The sequence below is a fragment of the Ictalurus punctatus genome, chromosome 11 (assembly GCF_001660625.3).
Source record: "Ictalurus punctatus breed USDA103 chromosome 11, Coco_2.0, whole genome shotgun sequence".
In the NCBI taxonomy this organism is placed as follows: domain Eukaryota; kingdom Metazoa; phylum Chordata; class Actinopteri; order Siluriformes; family Ictaluridae; genus Ictalurus; species Ictalurus punctatus.
In genome coordinates, this window is record NC_030426.2 from 9,048,746 (window position 1) to 9,060,198 (window position 11,453).

General features: G+C 37.2%; 1 protein-coding gene and 1 pseudogene across 1 annotated transcript; both read right to left on the reverse strand.

Annotated features, from left to right (window-relative positions):
* Positions 1-513: 513 nt before the first annotated feature.
* Positions 514-1,430, reverse strand: LOC128628698 (immunoglobulin-like and fibronectin type III domain-containing protein 1). Its single transcript, XM_053683789.1, has 2 exons — positions 1,111-1,430; positions 514-993 (listed from the first exon to the last, which is right to left on the reverse strand). Exons 1-2 carry the CDS (start codon positions 1,295-1,297, stop codon positions 590-592), a joined length of 591 nt encoding a protein of 196 aa, XP_053539764.1. The 5' UTR covers positions 1,298-1,430; the 3' UTR covers positions 514-589.
* Positions 1,270-11,168, reverse strand: LOC108271616 (immunoglobulin-like and fibronectin type III domain-containing protein 1; annotated as a pseudogene).
* Between the last annotated feature and the right edge of the window lie 285 nt (positions 11,169-11,453).

Below are 11,453 nucleotides of genomic sequence, written 5' to 3' on the forward strand. Positions count from 1 at the left end.
CCAAAGTGTTTTCAACCTTTTGAAGAGACAAACAATGTGTCATAAAATGATTACATCATTACAGACACTGCATATTAATGTTATACAAGAAGTTAGTCCTTTGTTTATTTCACATTTATCTGTGTTTTGATTATATTTTTTCTTCCAAAAATGTGATCAGCACTAAGTTCAGAAAATAATTTCACAATGTAAAATAATTTAACAATGTACAGTAATTCACTTAAATGTAAGTGAATTACAGGTGCATAATTTACAGCCAAATAGCCTAAACACACGCTTGACTGTAATTTGATACAATATTAACTCTTTCACACATTTCATTTTAGTGTGTGTTTCTACAAACACCATGAACAAAATCACTTTTTCGGTATCATCTTTTATTTGGCATCTATTAAATAAAACAGTACAGGCAAAATATAACTTAAGTGAATGGTTATAGGTAACAGGCAAAGGTTATAGGTAAGCTCTGAACATCTCCAAGACAGCATCTCTTCATTCTAGGGTAAAAAAAAAAAAAAGGCAAAGCGATTATGTAAATATATCCACTGTCCAGCACTGAATAAACAAAAACTGTTACTGTACTTAATATTCAGGAAAATAAACTGAAAGACACATGTGTATTCTGTGGACCTATCCTTTTACCTGCAATATATTCACATAACCTACCTCTTATTTTGAGTTGAGTAGTGCACTCAGCACGGCCTAAAGAATTTTCTGCAACAACTTTGTACTCTCCATTGTTTTTAGGCACCACTCTTAGTATTAATAATGAACAGACACCACACGTGTTGGTGATGTAGTAGTTGGTGTTTGTGTTGAGACTGATGTTGTGGTGGTACCAGGTCACATGGGGGTTGGGATTGCCACTCACAGCACAACTCATGTAACATTCATACTTCTCTGGACTTGTATGTGTTTTCATTGGGACCGTGAAAGTAGGTAGTGACTCAAAGTTGAAGGTCTTGGGTTCAGGCATACTAAGGGTGAACTTTTCTGCAGCAAACAAGTACTTATATGTTCAGCTATGTATGCTAATCATGACATCTTATCCTAAATATATAATTACTTTTTAACAGAGATTAGTGATGTGAGTAAAAATTTATACATTACCTTTCTTACTCACACACCCCCATGTTAGGGACTCAGAAGGTTCAGAGAGCCAAATGTCATTTTTGGCATACACACGGAAGATATATTCTCTTCTTGGCATGATATTGACAGCTGTGAAGCTGTTGTTGAACACTCGGTCAGCCACTGTATGCCATGTCTGCTTGACTGAGTCACGTTTGGCCACCATGTAATGCAGATGGTTATCTCGTTTCTCACCAGGAGAAGGGCTCCAGCAGACAGTTAATGTCCCAGGAACATTTTCCTCCAGCTCCACTGGCCCAGGAGATTTTGGGTCATCTGTTTGACAGACACATAGGCTTTTCTACCATTCTCTGAACAGCCCTGATCTGTTCTAAGCTATCCTGATTCCATTCATTTCAGTTCTGTCACACTTGTTATTCTTGTGATGTGAGGTTTAAAAACAAGATATGCCTGTGCCTCTCTTGAAATGCTAGAGAATGTATGCATATGCATGTAAATATTTTAGAAAGGCCAAAAATGCATTGAGACCCTGAACAGATACAAGACATACATTCTTCCAAGTAATTTTGAATGTAATGTTGCCACAACCCAAGGCTAATCAACAGATTATCATCACCAAAGCATTGCACTATAGCTTACAATAGAAATGTTTTTTTTTCCCATAACATAAACATACTGTCTGCACTTACATTTTCCTTTGTTTGTAGAAATAAAAAACTATAACGCTTGATAATTATAAGATCTTAGCAGCTGCAGAGTATTTTGAAACTTTCCCCATTTCAAGCATAAACTGCAACCTTGGCAACCCTGTTATTAACTGTCCTGGCAGCTGCTTTTCCAACAAGCATGAGGCAGTGTGATTCGTACCCCAAATGGGCTCTGTTAGTGCTTTTTGCAGTTCCCAATTTTTACCACTAGGTGCAATATTTACTCTATGGCGCTAAGAGGGGCAATGAGGGTGCTGCCCCATGATTGCACAATTTCTAGAAAGCTAAGCAATCAGTGTAACATCAGTTTGTATCTGTCAAATAGAATTTTTTTTAATGGTTGGTCACTCAAAAGTGGTAAATAATATTTTAACAGAACTTAAAATGTATGGAGTTGTGAATGAGGACTTCATGAACATTGTTCAAATTTGTTGAACAGCTGGCATATATGGCAGGACTCTGCTCCACCTCTATGGATGAGCCACCACTGGCAGAACTGTTAAAGTTCCACAGATGAGTGAACATCTCACCAATTCCAGTTACCTTGATTTACTACCACAAGACATAGCACTTAAGTCATACTACATAAACTTTTTCCTACTTTCTTCTTGTTTCCCCCATTTTCTCTCAATTTGGTAATATGCCAGTGTCCACCCACCAGCTAGCTATCTATAAAAATGATCCTTCGGATGAATTATAGCTTAAAAAAAGAACAACAATAAAAAAACCCTAATATACCTTGAATCAAATTTAATATAGAATATTTGTTGCGTATACATCTTTAACCTTTGATTGGCTCTTCTAGAGGGTTTACTTGGTGCCACAGGTTGCTGCGCTTTTTGCGTTTCTCCAGGTTGTAGCCCACAATGTTGGTTCCTCCAGTTTAAGTCATACTACCTAAACTTTTTCCTACTTTCTTCTTTTTTCCCCCATTTTCTCTCAATTTGGTAATATGCCAGTGTCCACCCACCAGCTAGCTCTCCCTTATTACCTTATTACACAACAGCTACCACCTGGGGAGGGTGAAGACTAGCACCTGCTGTCTCCAGCCTTTACCCTGCCCAGTTGCTAGCTGTCATGTGTTAGGGAATTTCTAGTGAGTGGGAGAAAAGATGCATGCATGAGCTCACAGATGCCCATTATTGGCCAAATTGAAAGAGAAGAGAGTAACACCATTCCTCTGACTCAAAGAGCAAGAAAATTGCTCTCTTGGACACAGAATCTCCTGACTTTTACTTTTTACTTTTGGTAGATATATTTTTTACTTTTGCTAGGCTAAATTTTCAGTCTCCTCTTAAAAGGGGCATGTTATCTGCCCTTGTAACTGTTACTTGTAACTACTAAACTAGTTTACTCAGTGTTTTGCCTATTCATTATGGTGTCTTACCTGTGACCCTAATCTCAGTAATAAAGGTCTCTTGGCCCACCATGTTCTTGACTATAATGGCGTATACTCCTGTATCAGAGTGTTCTGCAGATGGAATCAGGAGCTGAGATGTTCCTTCTGTATTGCTTACAGTCACATGTTTACATAGTGGCATTCCATCTTTGAGCCAGTTTATTGCGGGCATTGGGGAAGCCTGCCAATTAGACCCCCCCCCCCCCCCCCCCCCCCTCATAATTTTACATTATATGTAAATAGAATGACAAATTCATTATTTCATTATTATGCATTTCATATATTTTTTTATACCTCAAAATGTATGTTGACCCGAGCAGATTGTCCAGCTCTCACCACCATAAAGCTTTTCAATTTCCGATCAGTGAACTTTGGTTTGACTGTAAATGATATTTAGAAAATAATTGTGAAATAGTATCATTATGCATATATTACAAATTTATACCCATAGCTATATCCATGATTTTTTGGAAATAATATTTGTAGTTGTCTACAGAGAAAAAACGGCACCAAGTGTACTTGGTTAAAATAGTTAATGGATCCATTTTACCTGGTGGTGGCATGGCAATGATGTAGTTGTCCAGGTCCTGCGGTTCACCATTTCCTCCTTCATTTGCTGCAACCACCCTTACCCAGTACATGGCCATGGATTTAAGACCAAGAATTGTGTAGGAAGTTGTGATAATTGCATGGGAGTTGCAACGAGTCCATTCGGTATTCTCCGCTGGTCTTACTTCTACAAAATATCCTTTCGCTTCATCTTGCACCCCTTCTTGCTCTTTTGGTTTAGTCCAACTCAAGGACAGGAAGAATATGTGGAATCTGACAACTTCAGATCAAGGACTTTACCAGGGGGCTCTACAAAAACAAATGATCATTATTAAAGTTTATTCAACATATAGAAAAGGAAGGCACATTAGGTGGCATTGTGTAGTTCATTTTTTATAACTCACTTTTAGGATCTCTGGCTATCACAAAGTCAGAGGGAGTGCTTGGTTCTCCAGCCCCAGAGAAGTTGATGGCTATGACACGGAATTCATACTCAATTCCTTCAACAACATCCTTCACACCATACTGTTTAGCTGGAGGCAAAAGAAAATTTGAAATTTTGATTGGGTGGTTTTTAATATGATGCTATTATAATGAAAGTTCAAATAGAATTTTTTATATTAAAAGTTTATATGAACTTTTAAATGACCCTAGTGATTTGTACAACGTAGATCTATTAAGGACAAAAATAAATGTCGATTTATTAAGGACAAAATCTAAAATCATTAAAGGCATATTAATGATTAATGAATTATTTTAAAGATATTGAGGCCATAAAGTAAAGTATAGTTTCCATAATAACTCTCTATCTATAAAAATGATCCTTCGGATGAATTATAGCTTAAAAAAACAACAACATAAAAAACCCTAATACACCTTGAATCAAATTTAATATAGAATATTTGTTGCGTATACATTTTTAACCTTTGATTGGCTCTTCTAGAGGGTTTACTTGGTGCCACAGGTTGCTGCCCTTTTTGCGTTTCTCCAGGTTGTAGCCCACAATGTTGGTTCCTCCAGTTTTGGTCAGTGGGGACCACGACAAGTTGATACACTCTTTAAAGGCAGTGACAACTTTTGGTGTGGAGGGTGGACCAGGATATGCTGTAAGGCAGATTTTCAAATTTCATAAATGCTTCTACAGAGTGCATCTCAAATATCACAAATGCACATTTATGTGAACAAGAGGCTGTTGAATATACTGGTTGTAATAATGCCATGGTTTAACATGTAAGAATCCACAGTGTGGTCAGATCAGCAGACATTATTATAAAATACCAGAATATGACTTATGGTACTGGGAACCACTAACGTGGATATTTTAAAATTGATCATGTTTTACATTATGTTTTCATACTGAACAGCAAAATCTGGTCATGACTTTGAATAGATTTGACACTATCAAAACACATATACATAAACATAGACTTTCAGAATTGCTTGTGCAAGTCTCAATGGAGCCAATGAGTCAAAATGTGAATAATAAAAGGAAAAAGGTCAAAACAACAAATTTGGGGAAGTGGTCAGGGTAAGGCCAGAGCAGGAGAATCCTAAACAGATATCAAAAGCTTTTTTCATTAATGCATGAATCCCATACCACTAAAGTCAAACAAACAAACAAAAAAAAACAGCGCTGCACTGGCAGGGATATTGAATCCTCGGGGGTGTCTCTATCACATTGAGGGCTAAAAGGACTACATCCAAGGACTACATCCATTTGATTAAGGACTGGGCTAGGGTCCAGAAAAGTACCTGAGACCAGATTCTGGGACTCAGAATAATGGGCCAAAGGAGTAGTTGAGACAGTAGACTGAGGCACTAGAGTGACCAGGATCACAGTATGAAGGATCACGTCACATGCCGCATCACTGTCTTGCAAAGTCTGAGATCAAAAGTCTAAGCTAGACAACTCCTTGGCAGTCAGCTGCTTTTAATCACCTGTCTTGTTAATGAATCAAACTGAAGAATGTGGGCCATAAACCCTTCTACAGGCAAAGTCTTAATGCTCCTTTCCTGAGTTATTGGCGCCACTCAGTCACCATCATCCACTGGGAACAACAAGCCAGTGCTCAGGAATGGACATTTTCTCCATATGCTTAATGCATAGTGAGCAGTGAATCAGAAACCTTTTCAAACCTTGCAGACTCCATTCACAACAGATGGCAAACTGGGAGAGTTTCCTCAGCAATTAATGCAGCCCTATGTGTAAATTGAATGAAGTCTGATTCATGAGAGGACAAGCAAAACACAGAGTAAACAGCACCATACACAAAATAAGATACAGTGAGGCTAATATTGAGGAATGAGTGTGAATAATGTTTAGGAGGAGAATGAGTGAGGAAGACTGGCACTAGGAAGATTCAAAGAGATCATGTAACAAAGTTTCATAAATGAAATGAATATCGCAAGCAATACAGTGAAAATGTGTGGGGAAAAAATGTTTGCGAATCATGCTGCCTGCAGCTCATCTCCATCAAAATGACTGTCAAAATAAAATGCTTCACACAGTAATATAAAAACTGCTGCTTTGCTGTATTGGAAAAAGGTTGTAATTAGGATTTTAACTTTAAAAATGTCATGTATATTGCAAATTGTGTGATTTTTTTTCTTTTGTTTGGAATCCCACACATGCGTACTCATAAGGGAAAAAAAAAAAAAAAATTGTTTTAGGAGAGGCACCTGATGAAAATCCTGTCATATGACAATAAAATTATACATAATTACAGTATGTTTCAGGTCAGAAATATTAGCAATTTATCTGCTGAGGTCAAACAGAAAGGTTTTGCCTTTATTTATAGAATATTACATATAATCATTGCTTTCTTTTGATGCACTAATAAACTAATAAACAAAAACTTTTTTTACCCGCTGTTTTTGTTATAAACTCACCATTTTGGGCTAATGGTGGGTTTCAGCAGTCGTAATGTTTTGAGGCTTTAATTTAATGAACTGTGATAAAATTGCTGCCACGCATTATAATACCCTATAATCCTTTGCAAAATTGGGTTACTGTGCAGTGTTTTTCCTGTTCAGATACATTTGGTTTAATTAATCAAGCCTTTTAAGTCTTAAACTGTTTTAGAGTTACACAAAATCTAGTCATGCAGCAGTTTCACCTTTAGTGCCAGCCTGTATGTCATCTGTCTCAAACACATCACTGGTACCTTCTGTAGATACAGCCCTTATACGGTAGCAGTACTTCCTGCCATGGTCTACATCTGTGTCTTTATAGTGGGTCTCAGGAGCAGTATTTCCAATCTTCTTCCAAGTGTTCCGGCCTACCTGCTGCCGTTCGAGATTGTAGTGAATCACAGGAGAACCTCCATCATCTTTTGGAGGCCTCCACTTGAACTCCACACATGATGATGAGGCCTCAATTACCTCTACAGGGCCCAGTGGATTGGTAGGGTTTTCTATATTTGAGGAAAGGAATAATATTGTGGATTTGTGAAGAGTATTTAAACAACAAAAGGTGAACACACATAGGGTCTAAACATTACTGACCTAAGACTACGAGCTTGGAGAAAGCCTCAGTAATCCCAAATTCATTCTTTAGCTTGACCTTGATCTCTCCTGTATCTTTGCGCTGGCATTTGGTGAGAAGTAGCCAGCTATGGCTGAAGGACTTCTCAATCTTGACATTAATGTCATGTAGCAGCTCCTCACCGTCATGGTATCACTGCACTTTTATTGGCTCTTGACCCACAAAGCTAGTATCAGGGTTCAATGGCCCTGTCCTGACTCTCTTATGCTTCTCCTCTCCTTGCTCCTCACTGATTGGATCTGAATGCTGTTCACATTTATTCACTGCTTTTTGAGGTACATCCTCCATCTCTGACTCTTTCTCCTTTGGCTCTTCCATCATTCCTTCAGAGACAGACTTGGGCTTAGCTTTAGGCTTGGTTTTAGGTCTGTCTTTGGGATTCTGAGATGTCTGTGGGATTAGCTCAGCTGCAGGCTGTGCTAGAGAGTTATGAAGAGGCTCAACTGGAAGCTCAACAGGAGGTTCAGCCTCATTGTCTGGGGCCTGTGCAGCCTGGTCAGCCTGATGTTGTTTGAGTATTATTTTTCTCTCCTCTCTCCCCTTCTGTAATTTTGCTTGCTGCTCAGTTGCAATCTTTGCCAAGTCAGTTCCGCTACCTCCGGCCTGGGTTGTTTTGCGTGCTGCTTTTTTTTCACGCTTGTCTGAGTCATTGTCAGCTGTTCCAAAAGACAGACAGATACAGACATGTCAATATGCTAGACAGGGATTAAAAAACAAAAACAAACAAACAAACAAAACAGCCTGGCAACATCAGAGAAGTAGATTCTAAATGATAAATAAAAAGAAATTAATTAATATTAATTTATTTAATCATTTATTCATAAAAACTAAGAATTCAAGTAAAAACTATAAAAAATTTCACTGTGAATTTATAGATCAAATAATACTCTTCTACTAATTTCCCAGCAGGTGTATTGATAAAGTGTATCTTTTAGTTCAACTAAACTTATACAGTGATTTGCATTATTGTGAAGTATTCGCCCCCTTGAATGTTTCCACATTTTGTTGTGTTATAACTGAATTGAAATGAACTTCATCAGAATTTGTTTGATTTGATAGCTCTATGGTCTTCATACTGCTGTTTGTTTAGATATGTTTGCTAACAACCTCCTGGGCCTTCCAGGCACAGGAGTATTTATATTGACTTTACTTGCAAAAAGGTGGGCTCCAGTCAACTAATTATGTGACTTCAGATGGCAGCTTGTAGCACCAGAACTAATTTAGGGGTTTCACAGCAATGGAGGTGAATACTTATGCAATCACATTTTACATAAATGTGTGAATAAGTTCATTTCCCTCCGCCTTTTCAATATTGTGGGTAATTTTATGTCAATTCATGAGTTTAAGTAAATTTCAGTTCCATGTTGTAAAGCATAATGCATTAAAACTGAATTATTTATGCACAAAAGAGTTTAAACTGTTAATAACTAACTAGCAAATGGTGAAATATGCACCTACCTTCCACTAACAGCCAGGCACTGCAAGATTTGATTCCAACTACAGCAGCATATATGCCTTTATCCACCAGCATACAGTCTTTCACCACCAATCTATGGATCAACATATCCTCAGACACAGTAATGTCATATTTCTGGCCTTGAACCAATGCAACACTCTTTCCCATCCATGTGATCCTTGGGAGTGGTGCAGACGGAACACACTCAAAGACTGCATCCTCCCTTTCAATAGCTGTTACTTCTGTAATCTTTACCAAGAAGTCCACATTTGGAACTGTAAGCACATAGAGCAAGTTAGGCCTATGAATATGTAAAATTTAGAACATGCGTTAGTGTGTATAAATATATATTAACCTTACTTTTTAAATCTGTAGAAAAGATATTGACTCCTTCAACGTCTACTTGGTAGAGTCCGGCATCATCTGGAGACAGACCACTGACAGTGAAGATGAACTGTCTGCCAATATGACGCAGACTATGCTTCTGATTTGAGTCAGCTGTAAACTTAACCAGTTCACCATCCTGTGGCACCAAAAATGCAGAATATTTAAGTAATGCCTATGCTTGAATCTTGTTTATCTATCTAGGTGTGAGATTAAAATGTCAGAAAACTTTGATTAGTGTCTTACTTTATAGAGGAAGATTTTGGCATTGGGATCCCTGATGTCCATTTCAAATTCAAATTCTGCACACCCAGGAGTTTTAATCTCAATATGTCTCAAGTTGCTCAGGTATTCAACATACTGTTGGAGGAAAGACAAACTCAGATTTCTAAAAATAAAAATACAAATGCTTCATAGAACTTAGACGAGATCTTTCATTAAAATTTGTTCATTATTGTCAAGGCAAATATAAATGGAATAATTTTAAATGAGATGCCTGACATTTTACCTGTGCCTGCTGTTCTTCTCTTTCCCTTTTCTTTTCATTTAATTTGTTCAACATCCACCGGAAGTCAGTCACTCCATATTCAGCACAGATGTGCTCATAGTCTTTCTTATCAGCGCTCAACAGTAGTTCCCAGAACCTTTCATCAACCTCTCCATCTTTTCGCTCCTCTTTTGGACGATTAGCTCTATATGAATAAAGGGCACAACAAATGTAACCACTGTAGCCAGTCTGTACTGTTAACAGAATATTGTCATACAGGATCCAGAAGCTCTGAATGATGGAAAAAAAAAAAAGTATGTCATGTCCACATCATACTGGAGATATCGTACCGAGTTCTTAAGTTCTTTTTGAAATCAGCTGGTTGTTCACGTTGAGCTAGAAAAAATGGAAAGTGAGGTATGATGTATTTGACAACTTTTTTACTTTAAAATTAAAAAAGATAAAATGCATGACATTAGAAAGACAGACCTATTTGTGATTCTTGCAATTCCTTGCTCTTCTTGAATCCAACTGTAAAAGAGATTTTTCTATTTTTTCATTAGGTACGTCATGGTTTTCTTCTAATTATGCACAGTTTAAGTTTTACACAGGTGTTTGAGTTTTTTAACTTTACTTACCCTCAATTACATTCAACGTGGTAGTAACAATAACACGACCAAACTCGTTTTCTGCCAAACACTTATAGGTGCCTGCCTGGTTTACAGCTACATTAGGCATCTAGTAAGTACAATATTCATGCATGAGAACAAACTGGGTGCCCTAAAAACCATAACCATATCACAATAATGTTAACTACACAAATATGGTACCTGTAACTGGTACCTGTACCTGTAACTTGTGACCTGCTCATACACAATGATGTATTTTTCTGTATCAGAAATGTCACCATTATTTTTAGTCCATGTTACAGTTGGTGTTGGATCCCCTGTGACGATTGCTTTAAAAACAGCAAACTTTCCTTTGGAAAGAAAGATTAATTATGTCAGTAATGTTTTGCAAGACTGCAGCCACAAGATAATTTGATCTATTATCATTAAAATTAAGATGTTAACTTAGATATAGTTTTACCTTCTTGAATAGTCAGGGCAATGGGTTTGCGTGAGAAGTCTGGGTGGCTTTTACTTTGAGGAACTTCCTCGACAAACTGAGTGATCATCACCCCAGGAACTTTGAATTTCTTCCTGATGGCTACTACAAAAAAGAAAATAGCATTATATTAGTGTAAGTGGTGTAATCTGTGTAACATTACAAAGATATTTAATGTTAGCAACACTAGATATGGATTTCCTGAGACCTACATTGCCCAGGAGCTGTAGGCTCCTCCTCCTTAGACTTTGGAAACTTCATCCTATCATGCAGGACTCAGAGGACTTGACCCCTATTATACAAATAATGTTTTAGGTGGATTATGGATTTAATTGCTTTCATGATTACATTTTTAGATATTTTAGGCATCATCAAATAAATATATGCATTACATATATATGTCAGTTTTTATGCACAAAGAACATAAATAATAAATATATAAATAAGACTATGGTAAAGTGGTGCAGGGGGTTGCAAATTATATATTATAAGGTGTGATTATGTATGCTTCTACATCCAGTCAGATTGGCTCTGCTACTTTTCTTTATGAACTGAGTGAGATATCATACAATTATATTACAGAATTGATATGGATTTTTAGTTTTAGACATAATTAACTGACTGGCAGAACTTACAGGAGATATATATTCATGTTTTCTTGGTCATTACTAAGTGTACTTTAGTGACAATAAATGCTAGGACTTGGATACAACTGCACACTTTATTCT